Raw genomic sequence first — 21057 nt, forward strand, 5'->3', positions numbered from 1 at the left:
ACAAAAACTGAGTTATAAATCATCATCGACTAATCTGAAGAAACATTTGAAACGTAAACATTGATATAGTATGCTCACTAATGTACGTATCTGTTTTTTTTTAATTTTTTATAAAATCGTAATCTTTTAATGTATGAAAACACTAGTTCTAATTGTTTTCGGAAAAAAAGTCCTAATGTTGATTACATCTGTTATTAGTGTCAACTGAGAATTTATTTGCATTTTCATATCTGTTAGGTGCACAAATATAAATATTATATCTTGTATTAATGTACTTTTTAATATTATAATTTCATTAGTTTTATTATTGAACGAGTCTGTGCACGCAATGCGCGTTGAGCGTACTTTGATGTGGGACAATAACCAAACAACTCGTAACAATTTTGCTTTGCGCCTCTCCTTCAACGCCTTCCCCTGCGCTTCCTCCCCTACATTATTTCCCTTCTTTATCCCTTATTCGTCGTTCCTGCTCCCTCCCCTTTCACAAGCTCCGCCCAAGTGACCGTCATCTGCGATCGGGTTCTGCGCACATTGGCCGTGGCCGTGGTGTTGTTCCAGGCGAATTCTGAACTGATACTAAAGTACCTGATACTTTTCAAGTGTACTCGTTTGCCGGTCCTGATACAGGCGTGTATCAGTGACAAAGTATCAGGATGATACTTTTCGACCCACCTCTACTTAGAATAGATATTTCAGTACCTTTCGATTACGATCGTTCGGAACCGTGTGTTGCCGATCGGCCAAAGAGCTATATGTCTGAATCGATATCGAAATGTTCCGATAGAAAACGCTGGAAACTTAGAATAAACCCCCTGGTAGTGTCCCAGAACTCATTTATTTCCTCTACTTCCACGGCCATGGTTGCAATCTCATAGTGCAGATGACTTGCGACGCGGATGATGTGCGATGCGGATGACGTGCGACGCAGATGACGTACGGCGCGGGCGATGTGCCTTTCGGGCGACGTGCGACGCACGTAACGTGCTGTGCAACAGGTTGCTTATATTACGCAAAACACGAATATCGCGTGACACTTATTTCGGAACGCATACTAGCCTTGCCCCAATCACATCGGGGTCACCACTGTAGCCGAGAAGCTACTGATTATTTGGGAGGGGCAGGTAGGCCATGCTTAAATAATCAATAGGTTTACTGTTGCACATTATTTATTTGCGCCGTCGAGTGCGCTAACAAATTTGCATGTTTCTACAGTGCACAACAACCTGGTCGCGGCGAGAGACAGAATGGAACTCTGTCTTCTTTCCTCCTCGCCAGCCTGCTAGCCCGCACGGAGGAGGGGTGATAATCCACTTGGCATCCCGGCTAACGGGACTCCTGGAGGGTGCGCTGCCTTCTGGCCCAGGGGTGTACAAACACCGACGGGACAGACGGTGCTGATAGCCAGGTGGTGGGCGTAGCGCGATAGATGTACCGCCACAGACATATTTCATTTTTTCCAAACACGAAACTTTTTAAACAAGCAATGATATATGGATGACAAATACTACTCACCAATCATTGTTGGAAGAGCAAACCTCTATATACACATGTACAAAATTACAGTTTAAATATTAAAACCTTTCTATGGGTTTTACCAAAAATATTTTAAGTCTCATATAAATGGCTTATAGTTTACTTTGACTGAGGGTGTAATAAATAAAAATGTGTGTGCAAATGCATATCTTACAAAATACAGTTCATATCTCAAGATCTTTTTATATGTGTATGATGAAATACTGTTCCAAATCACATGATGTCACATCAAAATATTAATTCTCTTGTGTACTACACACAAACCAACAACCTCATTGCAGCATTTACAAACTATCTCATCAAATTGTACACATTAAATATATAAAATTATTTTTAAAATTTTTCCTGCAAAAAACATATATAGAATTCTACTGTTAAGACAAAAACATGAAAACTATTATTTGATATTTTTAGCACAATAATGACAGACTAATTTATTTTAGCATTCAGAGAAAAATAATAATACAAATATATTACATTAAAAAATATATATATGTATTTAAAAATATATGTATATAACACATCAACAATAATTAACAATAATGAAATTTTTTCAAACACACTAAAATGTTCCAAAAACAATAATAAACATGATGGAAATGGATGGTAATAAATATTATCAATCATGATGACTGGAAAAGCAAAACTGGACGCAAACAGACTGACAATGTTATGAAGGCCACAAGCTAAGTCCTTTATTCTTGATACAAAAGACAACTGATGAGAAACATTTTAATGAGATTACAGAAAAAATAACTGGATTTACTAGTATGATTATTCATATAGTACATTTTTACACTAGCAAGAGCTTACCTAAGAAAGATGTCAAGTGTGTAGCTTGCCATAGCGCAAAAAATATATATATAATACAATTTGTTAAAGCTACCATCAGAAATAAACTATAAAATGCTTCGTATAATTAAAAAGCAGTTACGTAGCCAGAATTGAGATGGTTTAATGAATGGTGTGCCGTGGAGTACAGTAAACTCCCTATTATCCGCGCATAGCCGCATGCTATGAAAAAATAAAGCACATGTGTAAATCTGTATTTTATTACAATTGAGCAAATTTGACCTCTACTGACGAGTGTATTGTGTGCAGTATACAGTAAAACGCCACAGGCCTTCTCGGAACTCACGCAGTAGGCTGACATGCGCTGCTATTTTTGTCTCTGTCGCACTTTGTTTCTAGTCGTATGGTTGAGCACTTTAATGTTTACATTACTGAAATGTATTGTATGTTAATTATTCAGTAAAATACTAAAATTTTAGCATCATTAAAATTTTTTTTACAGTTAATAGTAACTTTTACTGTACATAAATGTTTAGATTTTTAAGTTGAAATTAATGTTTCCTTTTTTTGTTTCCCATTTTCGGCTCTTTTGCGGATCATCCACGATTTTCACGATCCGCGGTGGCCCTGGCACTTAACTTCGCGGATAATCGGGGGCGTACTGCACTCAGACAACTGTGGGAAGAGTATCAGCCGGACGTGCCGTGCCGCCTACGCCCGCAGCTTGGCCAGCTGCGCCTCCAGCTCAGCGTCCGTGGGCAGGCGCGAGGCGGCGTCCTCGCCCAGCCGGCCGCGGTGAGCAGCCGGCGCCGCCGCCATCTTGCCCGACACCTCGATGCCGATCTCGTCCAGCACCTGGTTCATGATCCGGTCGCCCTCCTCCTCGTCCCCGGACTCGTCGAACACGTCGTCCAGCACGTCGTTCACTGCGCAACGCACATTCCACCGTCCACCGTGACCCCCACTGCCGGCTTGCAAGCATTCACATTCTTAGTCTGCGTGCCACTGATAAGTTTTAATATTTCTTTGAATTTTACTGTTTCCTGTTTTATCTAAGCCCTTAAAATAATGTCTTTTGACAGTATTGCTACATATTTATAAATTCTGAAAGAAAAAGTATCAATTATAAAGCAAAATTATTATTTCACAGGAGAAACTACGTACTTGGAGCAGTCGGTCCCTATCAATAATAGGTCATTTCATTGATCATGTACTATAGTCAAACATCCAAATTTTTATATTAAATTTAATAAAAGATCTTGATGGCAAAAATGGTTTAAATAAAGATGGTGTCTCTCAGTTAGGTTTTCTTAAAATTACGAATGCAATATTATCAGATAATGCTCTTGATGTAATCCACCAAGAAAATGTGTTTCCAATATTCTCATTCCAAATTTTCCTTATAATTACTCATATTTTGCATCAATTACAAAATTTTTCATTAAATTATAAAGTTTTAGTACTCTCTGGGTGTGTCTGGCAACAGAAAGCACAGAGACACAAGGACAGTGCGAATAGCAGATATTATGCTTTGGAAAGAGACCATTAAAATGCAAACTGCAATTTAAGGTAAGATTAACTAATCCAGACCCTTCTCGTCAAGACATCTGGTTAATCCGGATGGGATAAAAAAAAACTTTGATTTGCTAATCCTACGTTAGTTCATAGGTTAAAAACTTAGTCTATGTATAAATTAATATAACTAAGATTAAACTGTAGGAGAAAAAATTATTCATAAAGAAAAACATCTATTTTATAGTTTTACCCATATCAACTTGTACTAATGCATTTTAAGGCAAATTCCATTTGATCCGGACAGGGTATTAAGTGGTATTTTGCAGGATCTGCTATGAACCACTCTTCAATTGAGTAGGTAGTGTATGGAACAGCGAACAGGAAGAAGCAGGACGCACTCATCTCCTCCGTCATCTCCATCTTCATGGCGGCCTGCCCGAACGCCCTCATGTCAGCAGCGATCTTCTCTGGCTTCATGATGGTGTTCATGTCTGCCATGGTCTTGGACGTGGTGCCCATCGCGCCAGCCAGCTTTGCGTTCGCGCCCATGGCCTTGTTCTGGAAGCCGATGCTGCGGACCTGTGCAGGGGCCACGCTGGGTCACTCTAGCGAGCACTGCATACAAGGTGACTCCCCGTTTCACTAACAAGATATGTGTTACCTGAATTACAACATGCAGGGCTATTGCAAATACAGGATTTCGCGGCCATTGTCTGAGCTGCTTGGTTTCTGGGTTGTAGCAGAATCTGAGGTGAAGATTTCACAGATGTTTCGGTCGACCTAGCAGTAGCCATTATCAGGGAGCAGTTACCTACTCAGGTTCTTGAAAATTCTCCTGCTTATAAATACTCTTGTTTGAAAGAGTAAAGTTTCTTGTCTGGATGAAGCTGTGGGTCAAAACAACCAACCAACCAACCACAAGAAGGATGGCTCTGTTTGACCCACAGCTGCAGCCAATCAGGAAACACTCCCCACTCAGGCAAAAGTATTTTAAGGCAGGAGAATTTCCAAGAACCTCTGTTGATGGCGAATGCAAGGTCGACCGAAAGTCGGTGATATCTTCACCTCCACCGCGGCTTCAACCCAGAAACCAAGCAACTGTATATCAATATTTAAAATAAAATAAAAACCTACCACGTGCTTTAGTACTGTAACTGGGCAACAGTTTATTGCAGAGAATACACGTACATGATGTTTACGACACATTAGAATGAAATTGAATAAGTTCACTACCGAGATTTGTTAAAGATAAACTGGTATCTTTGGAAATGAAACTAGATAACGATGACTAGTAAAGTATGTAGGTCACACTGAATACCCTTATACAATGAATGAACACACATCAATCATAGGTAGACTAACTATTATTGTGTGTGTAAAAAATGCATCTTAAAATACGAATTTACTGAAAATCATATACATTTTAAATGTCTGAGGATTGTTCATTATATCATAATACAAAAGTTAATCATTTAAAAACTCTTATTTAATTGACTAAATGTTTTATTGTTCACTTTTATGACACAATTTAGGTACGAGAAACACTTTTATAATAATGAAACAATGAATATTCAAATATTTTATTTTTTATTATATATTTACTTCTGACTTGTTTTGGTTAATTTTTGACTACTGTAGTAAATTTAGTATTTGGGGTAGGGGCAGAGGGTAGCGAGGACCCTTGTAATCCGGCCAGGCACGCGTGGCATGCCTTACATCAGTGGCCGTGCAGGGCCGCCAGCCAGCTCCGAACCTGGCGTGCGTCGCAGACCTGCCTGCATTCATAACACTGCCCCCTCCTTAAACCTGTTTGTCCTGAACAGGTAATGCATCTGTTTCGGCATAATCCCTTAATCGGTCCAAATATACCATTTTCATCCGTCCCTTCTTTCCTCTCTGGATGTGGTAGACCACATTACTTAGCTGCTTTAACACCATACAGGTCTTCCCACGCTGCTGAAAGCTTAGGGCACCTTGCCTTCCTTCGTGGCGGGTTGTACAGCCACACCAAATCACCCTCCTGAAATCCGGTTAGACTTCAGGTCATAACTCGTCTTCATTCCATTCATCACGAATCAAAGATTTTTGCGGGCTTCTTCATGTATCAGCATCATTCACTCCTCTAGACGAATCACGTATCAGTGGTGCTGGTCGGCTCCCTGCGAGGACGACTGAACTTGACATCACAATCACAGGGCAGCCCCAACTCCTGTCCAAAAAGAATACTCGGAGGGGTCAGCCCAGTGGAGTCATGGATGGCAGCCCTATATGCCTTCAGGAAAAACTCGATCTGTTGATCCCAATCCTGTTGATGCTCTGCCACAACTTTGGCAAGGTGTTCCTTGAGAGTTTTGTTGAACCTCTCCACCATGCCATCGGACTGAGGATGTACGGCTGTAGTCCTGGTTTTATTTATTCCCAGTAACCGACACACCTCCTGAAGTATTGTCGACTCGAAATTGCAGCCTTAGTCTGAGTGGAGCTCGACTGGTACCCCAAATCTACAAATTAAGTTGCTGACTACTGCATTCGCAATGGTAGTGGCTTCTTGGTTAGGAAGTTTATAAGCCTCTGCCCCCTTACTGAAGTAATCCATTGCTGCCAGAATACACCGGTTATCATCTTTAGTCTTCGAAAAAGGTCCTGCGATGTCAATGGCTATCCTTTCAAAGATATATCTTATATGGTAGGCCCTCATTTTCCCACGACTCTGGTGTTGTGGCCTTTTTTAGCTAAGAATGCTTTGTATTGTCTACACCAAGTCTCCACATCCTGGCGACACCTCAACCAATAGTAGCGTTGACGGATCTTGGTTAGAGTTTTGTTCACCCCTAGATGACCACCAGAGGTACCATCATGGATTTCTTTAAACACTTCTACCATTAGACTCTTTGGAAGTATTTGCATGGTAACTATCTTTCCATTTGGACTCTCCCACGCCATCATAGCAGCCCATTCACCATCCTCAGGCAATCCCACTGTGCCCAGTAAGCTTTCACAGCCCGTCAGTCACTGGAGATCTCATGCCATACTGGACATCCAGTACCACTCTCTAGCCAGCTTATAATGGTTGCCAAGTCAGGATCTTGCCACTGCTCCGCTTTCAAGCTGGAATTATCCCATTTACCTTTCCCATTAGTTATCATACACCGAACATCTGCAATTCCCTCATTTTTCTCCACCCTTTGCAATTGTTACAGTCTACCTTGCAAGGTCTTTGGGAGAGGGCATCTGCATTGCTGTGAATTTGGCTCTCCTGTGTTCTATCCAACAATCATACTGCTACGATGTCTTCCTGCATGTCGGACAGTTCCACTGAATGTATCCTGGTTCATTACAGACGAAGCACCGCGGGCATCGTCCTATTCTTCTGATATAGTTTACTGGAGTATTATTCAGCAGCTTCTTCAATGCCCTGAGAATATCTCCTTCATTAGTGGTGCTTCTGGCATTTTCTCCATTGTAGGGCTCCAGCCCAGCTCTCTTTGTCCTGAAGCTTGTGTTTCTTGAGGCACTGCATGCTGCCTCCATTTCCAGAGCATGAACCAAGGCCTCGCAGCTCTTCTTGTGCCGGGCCAAATGAAGAGTTTGCTGAACCTCCGCATCTCTGAGTACTAGTTGCTAGCTGCTGGCGGAACTCTGTTGGTGCTTCTGGGTAGGCGATGTGCACGAGTCTCTCAATATCAGCTTCGAATTCTTGGAGGGTTTCTGAAGATCTCTGTTGACGTGTCTTCAGTGCTGTTCTATACACCTCGCCCATGTGTCGATCGCCATACATCAGCTCAAGGGCCTCTACTAATATTCCATATTCTTTCTGATCTGGAACTGGTATTTTCTGCAGCAGCTCTAGAGGAAATCCTCGCAGGACCAAGACGAGTGCCGTAGCCTTTTCTTGCTCGCCTCAGCCATTTACTTCTGCAGCTGCTTCAAACTGTCTTCTGTACACTTTCCAGAAGTCTGACCATCGAAGGTGGTGGATTGAATTTTGTGTGGCCACTGAAAGAGCCCTCCACCTTAACATCCTCAGAGTTACAATTCCGGTTTGCAGCAGCTTTAGTTTCCTTAATCATCCGATGGAACTCCTCAGTCACAGCTTCTACACGCCGTTCGATTGCCTGTTCAAGTTTAATTAACTGTTTTTCCTGTCGGGCAAGTTGCTGTTCTTGTTGTGCAAGATTCTGCTCCAAACTCTGCACTTTGCCTGCCAACTGGATGCTGGTTTCATTGATTTTCTTCTTTATTTTATCTTGGTTCTTGAAGTCCTCTATCTCATTCTTCATAGCATTCTTCACCTCTTCTTGGCAGTTCTTCATTTCTTTCTTCATTCCTTCTTGGCTATTATCAATTTTATTCATCTCCTCCTGAGCCTTCTTCATTTCCTCTATTTTATTATTCATTTCAGCCAAGAAAACCATTATGTTTTTAAGTTCTTCGGCCGCCATCTTTCATGTCCACATACACTACCAGCCTATCACTAACTACTGTCCTACTACACTAATTTTCCCTACTAAAATCTAACACTAACTTTACTACCACTACAACTACAACACTCAAAACTAATTACAGTTACTAAAATAACTCAATTCTCAAATAAATAAAGTTGTAATAATGTTTTACTTATTTCATTTTAGTAAAAAAACTATACTAAATATACTAATTAGGGGTATTCCACTTCTGATAACAAAATTTTATTAGTATAGCGTGTGGAGAAAACTAGGTTTGTGGTTCAGTTTTATTTATTACTAATGTCTACACCATAAATTGAATTAATACACTCAAGATCTCTGTCCAAAACAATTAATCTTACACTGTTCATTGAAACATTAACACTTTACACTGGAGCTTGGTTCGACAGTGGCTCGCTCTTCTGTCCGCTTCCTTCACTCACTCAACCCACACCATGCCGCAGTACAGTTCCCAACTATCATTCTTCACACCCGACTGGCTCGCCAGGCCTTCACTCGCAGGTATCGCCTCCCGACAGATCCAGTTCGCTCAGCAAGGGCCACTTGCCCTCTTCACCTCTCGCTGTTCGCATGGATATCGCTATAATCACTCCCCGAGGGGGAGACACTCTCCGCTGCTCCTCTCTTTGCTCGGAATTCACCCAGAATTCTCGCGGTGGCCGATGTCGCTGCTTTTATACTCTTGGTAGCCTCTATGGAACCGACTGGTTAAGTTGGAAGTGTCGCGTCACTTTATGCTGACCCAACACACAATAAGTCCAGAAAGGCTGTGCTTATTTGCTCCACTATGCGCAACTGCCTCAGGAAACCCACTAAAAGGGTAATTAACAATGGCCTGAGGCCAAACGGTGCGCGGGGAGCGAAAGGAGGAAGGGAGATAGGGAGGACCCTTATAATCTGACCATGCACGCATGGCATGCCCCTACGTCAATGGACGGCGCGTGACATCAGTGGCCGTGCGGGGCTGCCAGCCAGCTCTGAACCTGGGGCCCGTTGTGGTTCTGTCAATGTTCGTAACAATATTATAATGCTAATGACAAAATTTTGGCAACAAACATATTCTTCACAAATTATATATTATTTGTTTTAATAACATTATTGCAGTATATTGGACAGATAATAAAGTATTTTTAAATAATTTTAGTGCCTAATACCTTGGTCAGCCCTTCATTTCTAGCATTTTATTAAAAATTAAATTCTTTAATTAGGTTTGAACTTGTAGTTTTTCATGTTTGTTGAAAATATCATTGTATTGAGAACTGCTATTTATTGATTTGAATGCTGCGCAAAATATGTTTGTTAATTCAAGATTTTGTTTTACAAAAATATTTTTGCACATCCTTCCAAGTAAACAGTAAGTAGGTAAAACATTTTTCTGGTTATATGCCTAACTGCATGGACCCATATAAACGTTAAACGGGAGCACACCATATAAACGTTGAGGACGGGAGCAGATAGCAGTTCCCGAAACGTCGCTTGTTTCTGTTTAGGTAAAACTATTGTATTTGTTTGTTTTTTCGTTTTGTCATGTTTTTTTGTCTCGCTTCAACTGTTGTGCTGAATTATTTTGGGTTTCAATATTTTTGTGTTGTCATCATTTGTGGGGATTTTTTCGTTCTCTTAGTACATTTTTCTTTGTTTTTTCTTTGTTTGCTGACCATATTCCTGTTTCGGAATATTTTGTGGTGTTCATATCCTTGTTGACAACAGCAATTGTTTGCTTAATTTTGTGTGTTTTTTGTATCTTTTTTTGAGTATTTTTTATTTTTATTTTTATTTATTTATTTTATTTATTAGTTTTTCTTCAACAGAAAAAGTTCTTAGCAATGGCGTATGTCCAAAAACTTACATCAAGTTAAACATTAGTCAAAATATTTATTTTACATAAACTTACGGAGAAATAAATATGCAAGCCTTAGTCCAGTAGTGTATTTTCATGGTGAAATTAAATCCAAATTAATTAATGTAGCAATATTCTTAGTTTCAATGCCATTTTATAATTACAAATAATTTTATCACATAGTACAAATTAAAATTACAAATTTCATTACCACTGTCTATTTATAGAGCCATTCATTTACAAACAACGATGCCAGACAATTTAGACCCATGAGCTTGCTTTTTGAGGGCATACCAATCACTTTCAATATGCCTCATAAGATCATAAGCAGTATTTATATCAAAGTAAAAATAGGTTACTATTTGAAATGTCTGACAAACACATACTATCACCTAACGATTCTAAATGTATCGTACACATGCATATAAATAATATAAATTGTAATTCCAATACTAGCACATTCATTTCTCAGCCTAGATTGTACCAATTAACTGTCATTTCTATTGATTCAAAGCATGATTATGCACGGTCAATCGCTCCATTTAAAACCATTTTTAAAATGAATGGTTTATTTCAAAACATAAATTAACTAACCACAAAAACTTTGAAAAAAAATTCCAAAACTTATCAGTGTGGTGTAATGTTTAGTGTGAAGAAAATCAATATACACAGACCTACAGTACATATTATTGAAGTTGTACTGTAAAGGCAAACTACCTATATATAGTTCAACCCAATTACTCTGAAAGCATTAAATTTTCCTCACTAAAAGTGTTCTCTCAGCAAATACGACGAGACATTATCAGTTGTAATAGGTGTGCTACAGGTCCCTAAAGGATCGCAAGAACTCACTTTGCTGCCTGCGGCGAGCGAGCGTGCCTTCTGCTTGCGCAGTTGTACCAACTGCTTGGCCAGGATGGTGCAGCCTTCCCTGTTGCCTTCCTTTGCCATCTTCTTTATCTCCATTTCCTGCACATCACACAGCGACCCTTGCCAGAGCACTTCCCATTCTCCCCCTTGCCTTTGAGCAGAACAACTTACCCCATACCTCAATGTGAGCACTGTGTTTCACACTTCTACCAGGTGATGTACTAGCTGGACCCAGGGCACATTTTATATCACCAAGATCCATAACAAGTGACTGACTACACTGTTCAGTTTTAAGTTAAATAGTTCCTGTGAATACCTGTTAAGAAGTTTCTCAAGGTACTAAGAAAATTAGACTTATTAACAGAGAAGTTTTATTAAAAGGGTAAAGTTGTATGTGTTTACACATCTAGTTCTAAATTTTTTATACTTATTTTACTGGACATTTCCTTAAGTGGGATTTTCTTAAAAGAGTTTTACTGTACAACATTAAGAAACTGTGGCAATATAAATACAATACCAGAATCTGCATAAATTAAACACAAATTTTAGCCCTTAATACCTTTTCAGATCATTATGGCGTAAGCATTTATTTCATAAAAAAAAGTGGTTACCTCAGATACAATACAGTAAGGATATGCGTTCCAAAACAATCATACCGATGGCCAACTTGTTCAAAACTATAGGCTACCCAAAATTTTACACAGCAGAAAATTTAAATTATATGAGCAATGAATGGATTCATGTCGTATGGCAATACATTGAAAGCTTTAGACGACAGTGAAGGGATCTCTGCTTCCATATCTGCAGCTGGTATTACGTAATTAGAACAATCAGTCATCGATGTACAGTACGAGTCATGTTGGAGTGTGCGTTCCACTTGGGCTCCCGGCCACATTCGTACCACACCAATGGGACCATCAAATAAAAGAGGTGAAGTTAAGAGTAGCTGGATGAGTAAATATTCACGTGTATCTGAAAATGTGTGCAGCCATAATGCTGCGCTCCCTCCCCTCCAAAACTATCTCATGCCCCACAGGCAAAGTGTTCAGGGCTGTCCTGATGCAGTTTCACTTGTACCACATGTAGCCTACTGAGTTACATGTGCTCTTTTTTTTTAAATGTAAATGTAGTTTTAACTGGAATACCAGAGAAAAATAAATGTACAGTACAATAGCATTTAATTTAAAACAATTCTCCTGGTTCTATTTTTTTTAGGCGGGAGACAAATCATTGCACAAAGAGGAGAACAAAAATGAACCCAGCAATGTATATAGCATACTGATCTCTTTAGATCTCTTTGGCCAAGTACCCATTCTCTATCCTTTTTCGCATCAAAAACGTTTCACAACAATGTTTCACGAAAACGTTGCATCAAGATTCCGCCTTGAAATATTACTCCCATCGCGCCCAAAGAAGTTTAACTTCAATAATCCGACATGGACACATTAAAGACCTTTTACAGCTCTAACAATTAATGAGACAGTTATTAATCCTCTGGATCAGTGGTTCCCAAACTTTTTCAGCTGGCAACCCACCTTTCCTTATAGGAATACCTCCATGGTCTATCGGTCCATGGTGGAGTAAAAAAACCTTATTTGTATCGTATCCCTTCCTTATGTATAAATATAATTTACCATCAAATATTGCACATATATATACTTTTTTTAAGATACCAATTGATTATTGATAAACAATATGTGTTCTGATTTTAAAATGGTTGACAAAATATAAGCACTTTGTAGAAAAACTGTTATTTATTTAACATTAGATATGTGTTTGCACACAATTCAGTTTGCTTCAATTTTTCTTATCTTTTCAGATGGTTTATTCAATGGTTTCTGATAGTTTTATGATCGAGTCGCGACCCACTAGTGGGTTTGGGAACTGCTCCTCTAGATGTGGCATGCTGTGAGTGGAAAGGAAGACAGACAAGCAGCTGGGGTCGGCCCCTCACCAGCTTCTTCTCCTCCCGCTCGAGGGAGCGCTGCTCGCGCTCCATGTCGCGGCCCACCTTCCTGAGCGCCCGGTCATTGTCCCGCTGCTGCTCTGCAAGCCACAGGCCCCGTCACACCCTTCCACACGCCCACGCCCACGCAGGGCGTCCGACACTGTCCACTCAAAACAAACATGAAGCACATGAAGCATGAAGCACTGATACACAATCAAATTTGCAAAATGTTCACACATCTGGATAGCTGATATATAAAGCAAGAGTAAATATTTATTTTATGATGTAAATTTAAATAGTATCCCTTCATCATTTTAAATCACATTAATTAGCTTACAACTCGCGGCTTCACTCGTAGCAACTTCACGATATTGCCGATATTGCACCACTGTAAGACATATTTGGAAATAATTCCAATGGGGTTGAATGTTCTAACCACTCGACCACTGCGCCTCTTACTATTTAAAAAGTAATAATGATTAATTTTAAATATAATTGAAATACGCCCATTATGTAACTCTCATTTTAGTGTGTTCGGAGATATACCTATTACCTTGACGAAATCACTCTTTTATTTTTTTTTTCATTTTCTGAGATAGGTTATTTGAAAATTTGTGATTTTAACACATACGTTTGCATTTAACTGACGTCGACCGGGGCTACGCGCTCCCTAGGCCTGATATGCCTCACGTGTCGCCCTTGCAGGCCCCCTCCTCCCACCACCACCCTCTATGACCCTGGCGCTTCAAACCACCAGCCGTGGTGTACGTGTGTGTGCGTGTGTGTGCGTGTCGGCCCGCGCCCACCGGTGTGACGTCAGTGCTCCGCTCCCAAGCGATGCCGAGCGAGGACGAACATTTATTGTTTTCAGCCGGTAGGCTAATTTAATTAAGGGCTTATGTAGGATCATTCCTTTTCTGGTGGCATGCTTTAATTAAATACATGTTAACAGCCGTTGGGCGGACGTGAGTGGTGGACCCGCCTCGAGGGCGCACCAGAAGAGTCGGTCGCCGTCGCTGCCCGAGGCAAGGAGCTTCACCTGCCCGTCGTCTGCTGCTCTCCACTAGTACTGATCCACGTCCATTTGGCTGTTTAATTTATATAAATTATTTTCTTTAACTTCAGGACTTACCTCGGGCAGTAGAATTTTTTATTTAAGTTTTATTTAATTAAAATATCAGTGTCTTTAGTGCACGTGGCCACGCGGGGAGAGGACTGAGGCGTGTGGGCCGCCTTCAAGAGCCTACCTTATAAGTGTTCTAATAAATAGCGTGACCCCCGCTGAGAGGAGATGTAATTACGTGGTTTTTATTTATACTGGGGGGGAACGGGCCTCGTTGCACACGGGCGACATCACGGCCCTGAGAACAGTATCGCCAGGTCCACATGCCCGTAACACATGTGGTGGCGCCCTAGGTATAAAGCCAAGTACGAATATCCGAAAATCTGAATCCCCTTTGCGACAGCATAACTTTAATTTAAATATTTTGTCATTTCTGACATTTCCACTTCCATTTAATTGGATAATATGACCAGAATGATTAAATTGAAACTTCTCCCCTTTACACTTATTTACAGAGAGCTAAATTATTTGGTAGATTTTTGAAACAATCACATCTTAATTTGAAATTTATAATACAGGTATCAATTTTCTTATTATATATGTGAGTAGATTAATAGTTATGCTTAGTACTATTAAATAAATTTCTGAAAAAAATTCACCCTTCCACTTGATTAGTTTTGTTTACCTATAAGATTTTATTTTACAAACCAAATCTCACTAACTTTTCTCCCTATTTTGGAGGTTATTCTTTCTCAGTTCTAAATTATTCACCCTTGGTTTATTTTACTGAGATTAGATGATTACACATCCCTGGCCAGTACTGAAAAGCACTCACTCACATAATTGTATTTTGGTAAATATGTAGAGTAGCGGTATTTGCGAACAAAAAATGTTAAAAATCCGAAAATACTTTTATTAAGTATATGCTCTTTTACTTCCTCTTTTCATTAAACCCAGCGGAGATAAGAAATTCCAAATACTTTAGGAGATATTGATTTTTTTACTTTTCATAGTTGGGCGATATTTGTTAAAAAAATTAAAACATTCTGAAAATACTTTTATTCTATGCTCTTTAACTTCCTCTTTTCATTACACCCGGCTGAGATAAGAAATTCCAAACACTTTAGGAGATATCAAATTTTTTTAATTTTCATCACAATACCTGTGCATTCATGCGGCATCCATCATTGTTTCTTGTTTACAATATGAAATTTTTTTTCTTGCGGCATTCACCATTGTTTACCCGCCTCTAACTTAGGTGAGTTTAAACGTTTCAAATTTTAATGTTTTATTTGTTATTTGGATATTGTTGCGCAAGCAATAAGTAAAAAAAAAAAATTACATGAGTTCCTACTGTTCATCCTTTGTCCCGGTTTGTTAGGTCAGGTCAGTTACATTATAAATACTTTAAAACTAAACAACCATTAAAATTAATTCATATTATTTTTAATGTCCGCTTAGTTTGAAAGTATTTATAATGTAACTAACCTGACATAATCGACCATTTTAATTAATTAGGCATTCACAAACACACTGCAAAATAAAAAAAATTGCTACGGTTAAATGATAGCACAGGTCTTGTATTGCAAAATAAAAACGGCTATATCTCCTAAAGTATTTGGAATTTCTTATCTCCGCCGGGTTTAATGAAAAGAGGAAGTGAAACAGCATATAATAAAAGTATTTTCGGATTTTTAATATTTTTTTTTCGCAAATACAGCTACACTACATATTTACCATATTAACCACTACCCAATTATAGCCAGCCGAAATGAAAGCAATCAAGAGCCAATGGTGACATTCAATAAATCTTGTAGTAATTTTTTGCAAAGTTCTAGGTAATATATGCCATAAAAACCACTGCTACTATTATAACTTAGTGAAAAACTAAACATCTATATATTGAAGTGCAACTTTTAATTTGAAAAATAGAATAAAATTTTATTTTAAAACACTAAAAAATAGACTTTCATTGTTTTATGCACTAAAATGTAAAAAAAATTCTTTAAGTTTAAGTAATTTGTTCAACAGCGACAGAATGAACTATGAATCTTATATAGCGTAATTTTTTTAATAAGCTCTAAATGAAAATCAAGAATCAAGTAATAAACAAAACAATTAATTTTAATGAAACAAAACTCTGAGGTGCTTGATATCAGTTGTCTTAAATTTTCTATCACTAATATCTATTTGTTAGGATAGTCATTATGAAAATGAAAGAAGAGAGCAACATACGCTTTATATCAGTAGTTTAAATTTTCGACCACTAATGGCAATTCTTTAGAACAGAGTCATTATGCAAATGAGAGAAGAGAGCATCCCACGCTTTTATTTCATTAAAATAATTGGTTTTGTTTATTACTTAATTCTTATTTTAAGCTTATTAAAAAATTACATTACACAGAGTTGAAGTTCATTCTGTCGGTGTTGAACAAATAACTTGTAAATTAAAGATTTGAGTTCATGAAACAATGAAAGTTTTTTTTTTTTTTTAGGTTTTAATATATAATTTCATTTTCTACTTTTTAGTTAATATTTAATTTACTTTTTTAATAAATCCCCCCCCCCCCCCCCCCCCCACGCGAGGGGTTCTGATAGTGCCCGAAGGCCTTGGAAGCTTGTCTAAATAACGTAAGTACTTCAAACTTCCAGATAATAGTGCTCAAAAATTATGATATTTAAATGTTATTTTCCACATAAAATGGACTGTTGTAAAAAATACCCATATTTTTTCTATTCAGAGGCAAGGAGTTTATCACCTCACCTACTTTATCCTTCTGTGACACTCTTTTGAGTGCCACGTTTTGTTTGCTTAGGTTTTGTGTGTGATCGAGGCACGGGCGCAGTCGTGCACACTATCTGTGTGCAAGCGCGCACGGCGGTCTGGTTAGTTGCTGGTTTTGTCGTGCGGCGTTGCGATCTGGTGTGTTTATGACGCGCGAGCGCTAGTATTTGTGCAGTTGGTACGCGAGGGAATTTAGCGCTGGGGAGAAGGAATTGGTAGTAGTGGCCATGTGTTAGGCTGTTGGTATGAGACAGCTGGTCGAGAAAGTTGATGCGAGTTGCCTCAAGGAGTAATGTCGTACCTACTGGAGAGAAGAGTTGGAGTAGGAGTAAAAGAGGGTTAACTGTAAGAAGCCTACGCAACAAATGACTGGCCGTTTTAAAATGAAAATTCAGCTTAGCGCCCGAGACAACGGTACAACAGAATAGAGGTTCACCTTTCATTGATTAGCTAACGAGAGTTATTAATTCAATCAGCATTAGTTTCACGAGGGATTGTGATTATGAGTAAGCAAGTGGAGAAAAAAATGAAGCCGAACTGCGTCGGAGTATTGCACTGATCATGAGAATAAAACGTTTTGCTCCTATAAATCTACACGTCGGGGTACGAGAAGTTGTAATAATATTATTTGCAGAGGACAAGAGGGAAGTCTACTGCAGAGAGAGTTTTTCATGGCGAATGAAGATATGAAGAGTCCTGCTACGAGGATACCATTTTCTACCAGCTTGGATATTCAAGTAGAAGGCGGAGTCTACGAATAGAAGTTTTGTGAAATCAGTGCAGCTGTGATGACGTCAGCGCGGCAATTTCAAGGCATGTCAGCGGCTGGAGAGAATGGGGCCTCTTCTCCAAGACTTCTGTGAATTGCTGGGGGAAATTTGATTTTTCTTCATAGATCAGTGTTCCTTCAAACTGTAAGTGTTGGCATTTTTATTTCTGTGGATCTATCGAAGATTTATTTCTCTCTTAATTGGGAGTCTAGGTATGTGTACGTTTTCCTCAGAATTAATATTCTTTTTTTTGTCTCGTGGAGTTGTGCTCTGAATTACCACTACGTGGAGTCGCCTTTTTTTGTTGTTGCATTTTTTGCTGCTGACTAACAATTCGGCTGTGAATCTGGTGATTAGGTAATGCTGAGGCTTAGACAGGTTTGCCACACAAATAGGATGAGTAGTTTGTAAAAATTCCCCTTTCCTGCTGAAGTAAAGTTAATTATATTCTGTTGGCATTTAAATTATATTTATTATATTTATTGGTGCTCACCCTTGTTGAACTTTATAAAGTAAATTCGTAAAAGGAAATAGTGAACTAAGGAAACATTTGTTTTCTTGGTTAGGTATAACTATAATACTTGTAAGGTGATTATTAATTTTATAAATGTTCTGTGGCATTATATTGTGATTACAAAGTACATAGTAGGTATAGACTATATTGCCAGTCCAGCTTGAAGGATTTTACCAAAATTGGTGTTTTATTATAATTTGTTTTAGAACAAATGCAGGTACATTCTTAAATGCTCAGTAACTCTCTATCTTTTGGTGCTAAAAATATATTTATTAATGTGAATATACCAGTGACCTAATGTGTATGATATTAATGTGTTTAATAGTACCTGAACAGAGTAATTTAAATATTTTTATGAGATTTTTAATGGGGTTAAGTGGTGTGGTGTAACCGGTGCACCGGACGACGGGGGCAGGTGGTTCCAGAATTTGTGAGGCAGGAGGTTTTGTATTGGAGGGGAACGGCCTGTATGCCCTCTTTGCTTGAGACCTTGACCCCCATTGATTATTCTATTTTATTATGTGTCTTTATATGATCTTAAGACTGTTGGAGTCTGTAAATGAATTAATGCCTTTTTCTGATGTGGAATATTTACTGTGTATATTTTTCTTGTTTAACTGAATATTATAAACTAATACCATCAGCCTAGGTTTTATTACTGTAATCAATCCAGCCTTCTGCTTGGTCCCTATTAGTGCTTACTGACCCGGCCAGGCAAAAGAGGGGGTTACACTTCCAAACCTTTCAGCTTCAACTTAAGTTCCCTTGTCCCTCTCACATTTTCCCTCATTCACTCCCATGATCCTCAGCAAGCCTGTGTGTTAATCTCTTTACGTTCTTCTGTCACCTTTGCATCTTCATTTCTTATCTCCGCCGCTTTTAATGAAAAGAGGAAGTTGAAGAGCATCTAATAAAGATATTTTCTGACTTTTAACATTTTTTTTCGCAAATACCGCTCAACTACATTTGATGAAATTTAAAAATTCGATATCTCCTAAAGTATTTGGAATTTCTTACCTCCGCCGCTTTTAATGAAAAGAGGAAGTTGAAGAGCGTCTAATAAAGGTATTTTCGGATTTTTAACTTTTTGTTTTCGCAAATACCGCTCAACTACATATTTACCTAATAGCGGTGAAAGTGTGTAATTTACTACAACATAAATTTAATTAATTCAAGGAAAAGATTTTATATTAAATAATGTATAACCAAATGCTTCAAAAACATAAAGAAATTAATAACAATGTAATGTCTAAAACATCGTTACTAAAATGAAAAGCGACGTACCTTCAGGTGTAGGTGTTTTCCCAAAAAAATTAAACATCATTCCATTGCAATTTTTACCAAAAATTTACAAGATTAATTTCCCGACGAACTGAGAAAACAAAACTCAATGCCACAGCAAGTGTAACCAACGTGGTTAACATGAGGATTTGTCAATGTCTACATTATATCAATAGAAAGAAAGAACGATATATAATTCTGGAATAAAGATTTTATTGTAAGAAAGAAACCGGAAGGAAAAATTAAATTAAATATGCATTAGGTATAATAGTATAATCAGAAAATTACAAAAAATTACGATGAATAAATGTAAACTTGTATTCTTTCGTTTGGTCAAAAAAATTAATGTAAACTCTTATAACAGGTATACATATGATGGTAAACATACGTATGTCTTAAGCAAGTACTTCGTCAAGAAATTCTTATATGCATTCTTATTAAAATAATTATGTGTCACAGACGTTGCTTGGGATTGTCTCAAGAGATCGCAAGCAATACAATCTTGATGAAGACCATCTTATCATAGACCCATATTTCTTATTTCCGAGAGGGCATTCTCTTTTATCATAGTCGTTTCTTGAGAACACCATCGCATAAGCTTGTTTCATAGTCACTAAGACACTTGCTTAAGAACCAAGGTCCTTGCTTAAGAACATGAATAAGACCGTCTTTGCCAAAACCACTGCAGACTCGGGTGGGCCATGGCTAGGGGTGCGTTCCGTTAGCAGGGTCGGATACTGGCGGGTGCAGGTCGGGCTTTAGATGGCCTTCGGCCGGACGACGTCAAGTTAATGGTTCTTTTAAGGAGTACGGCCTAACCCAGCCGCTTAACTTTGACGCCAACCGCCGGTGCTCCCTCTGGTCCGCAAAGGTCGTGATGCCACAACAACACTGGCTCCGAAGTGCGACGAACACGCCCGAGCATGATCTTCACAAAGTGTAAGAAAGTGCACCGCAACGAACGCCGCGACGACGACAGCGCCCGGCCGGGTGTGGCAATGCGCCTAATTAAACTCTTGATTATTTTGTTAATTAGAACAACCAAATTAATAACAATTTAAAAGAAGGGTTCATGTAAGGGTAATTATGTCTAATTGTCTTATAAGCATATGTTGTGTAATTTGTTTCTAAGTCCAAAACTGGTCGGGTCGGTTTTCCCGCGTTCCACGCGTTTAGGCGCGAGGCCGCCGGGCGGTCTCGCGCTCAGTCTGGATCGGGGGCTCATAGGGGTCGGACGCTTCGCGAACGTCGGGCCAGCACTTCTAGTTTCTCATCAACATTTCAGCAATAGTGTAAGTTTCTACAAACCTTTCAATTAGCTCGGCGCCGACCCCACTTAAGTCGCACGATACTTCGTGCGACACTTAACTTAATATTTAATTCCCTTTAGGGATTTTTAACGTAATACGTAAGGCCATGTCCAGTTTAAGGACCGCGTAATATTGGCACGCAGTTTTCGGCTCCAGTAGCCAATTAATTGTTATCGTCGAGAATCTTGTGAAAGACTGAATAACTTTCATATTGTAACTTTCATCATGTTTTAGTGTAATTAGTAACATGTGTTTTAAGTGACCATCTTGCCACGCATTGAGACTTTACGCGTACGTCGCTCACTGACGTGATTGCATAACTTTTCGAGTCTGTAATTTTGTCGCAAGCTAGACTGCAAACCACCCTAAT

General features: G+C 38.9%; 1 protein-coding gene across 2 annotated transcripts; it reads right to left on the minus strand.

The window, feature by feature from the left end:
• Positions 1-1148: 1148 nt before the first annotated feature.
• Positions 1149-19508, minus strand: LOC134533257 (charged multivesicular body protein 2b-B). Of its 2 annotated transcripts, none has more exons than XM_063370689.1 (5): positions 19381-19508; positions 12971-13062; positions 10999-11115; positions 4239-4419; positions 1149-3251 (listed from the first exon to the last, which is right to left on the minus strand). In XM_063370689.1, the coding sequence occupies exons 1-5, from the start codon at positions 19418-19420 to the stop codon at positions 3037-3039; spliced, it is 645 nt and encodes a 214-aa protein (XP_063226759.1). In that variant the 5' UTR covers positions 19421-19508; the 3' UTR covers positions 1149-3036. The 2 variants fall into 2 exon arrangements, with proteins under 2 accessions (XP_063226759.1, XP_063226760.1); XM_063370690.1 differs by having other exon boundaries at positions 12971-13057; positions 19381-19483.
• Between the last annotated feature and the right edge of the window lie 1549 nt (positions 19509-21057).

The sequence above is a fragment of the Bacillus rossius genome, chromosome 6 (genome assembly GCF_032445375.1).
Source record: "Bacillus rossius redtenbacheri isolate Brsri chromosome 6, Brsri_v3, whole genome shotgun sequence".
NCBI classification, from domain to species: Eukaryota; Metazoa; Arthropoda; class Insecta; order Phasmatodea; family Bacillidae; genus Bacillus; species Bacillus rossius.

Coding starts and splice junctions, on each gene's coding strand:
- LOC134533257 (XM_063370689.1), bottom strand. CDS start 19,420: ATGATGTTTAATTTTTTTGGGAAAACACCTACACCTGAAG. Junction 13,063..19,380: donor GAAAACACCTACACCTGAAG/GTACGTCGCTTT, acceptor TGTGGCTTGCAG/AGCAGCAGCGGGACAATGAC. Junction 4,420..10,998: donor CGCTCGCCGCAGGCAGCAAA/GTGAGTTCTTGC, acceptor GCCCCTGCACAG/GTCCGCAGCATCGGCTTCCA.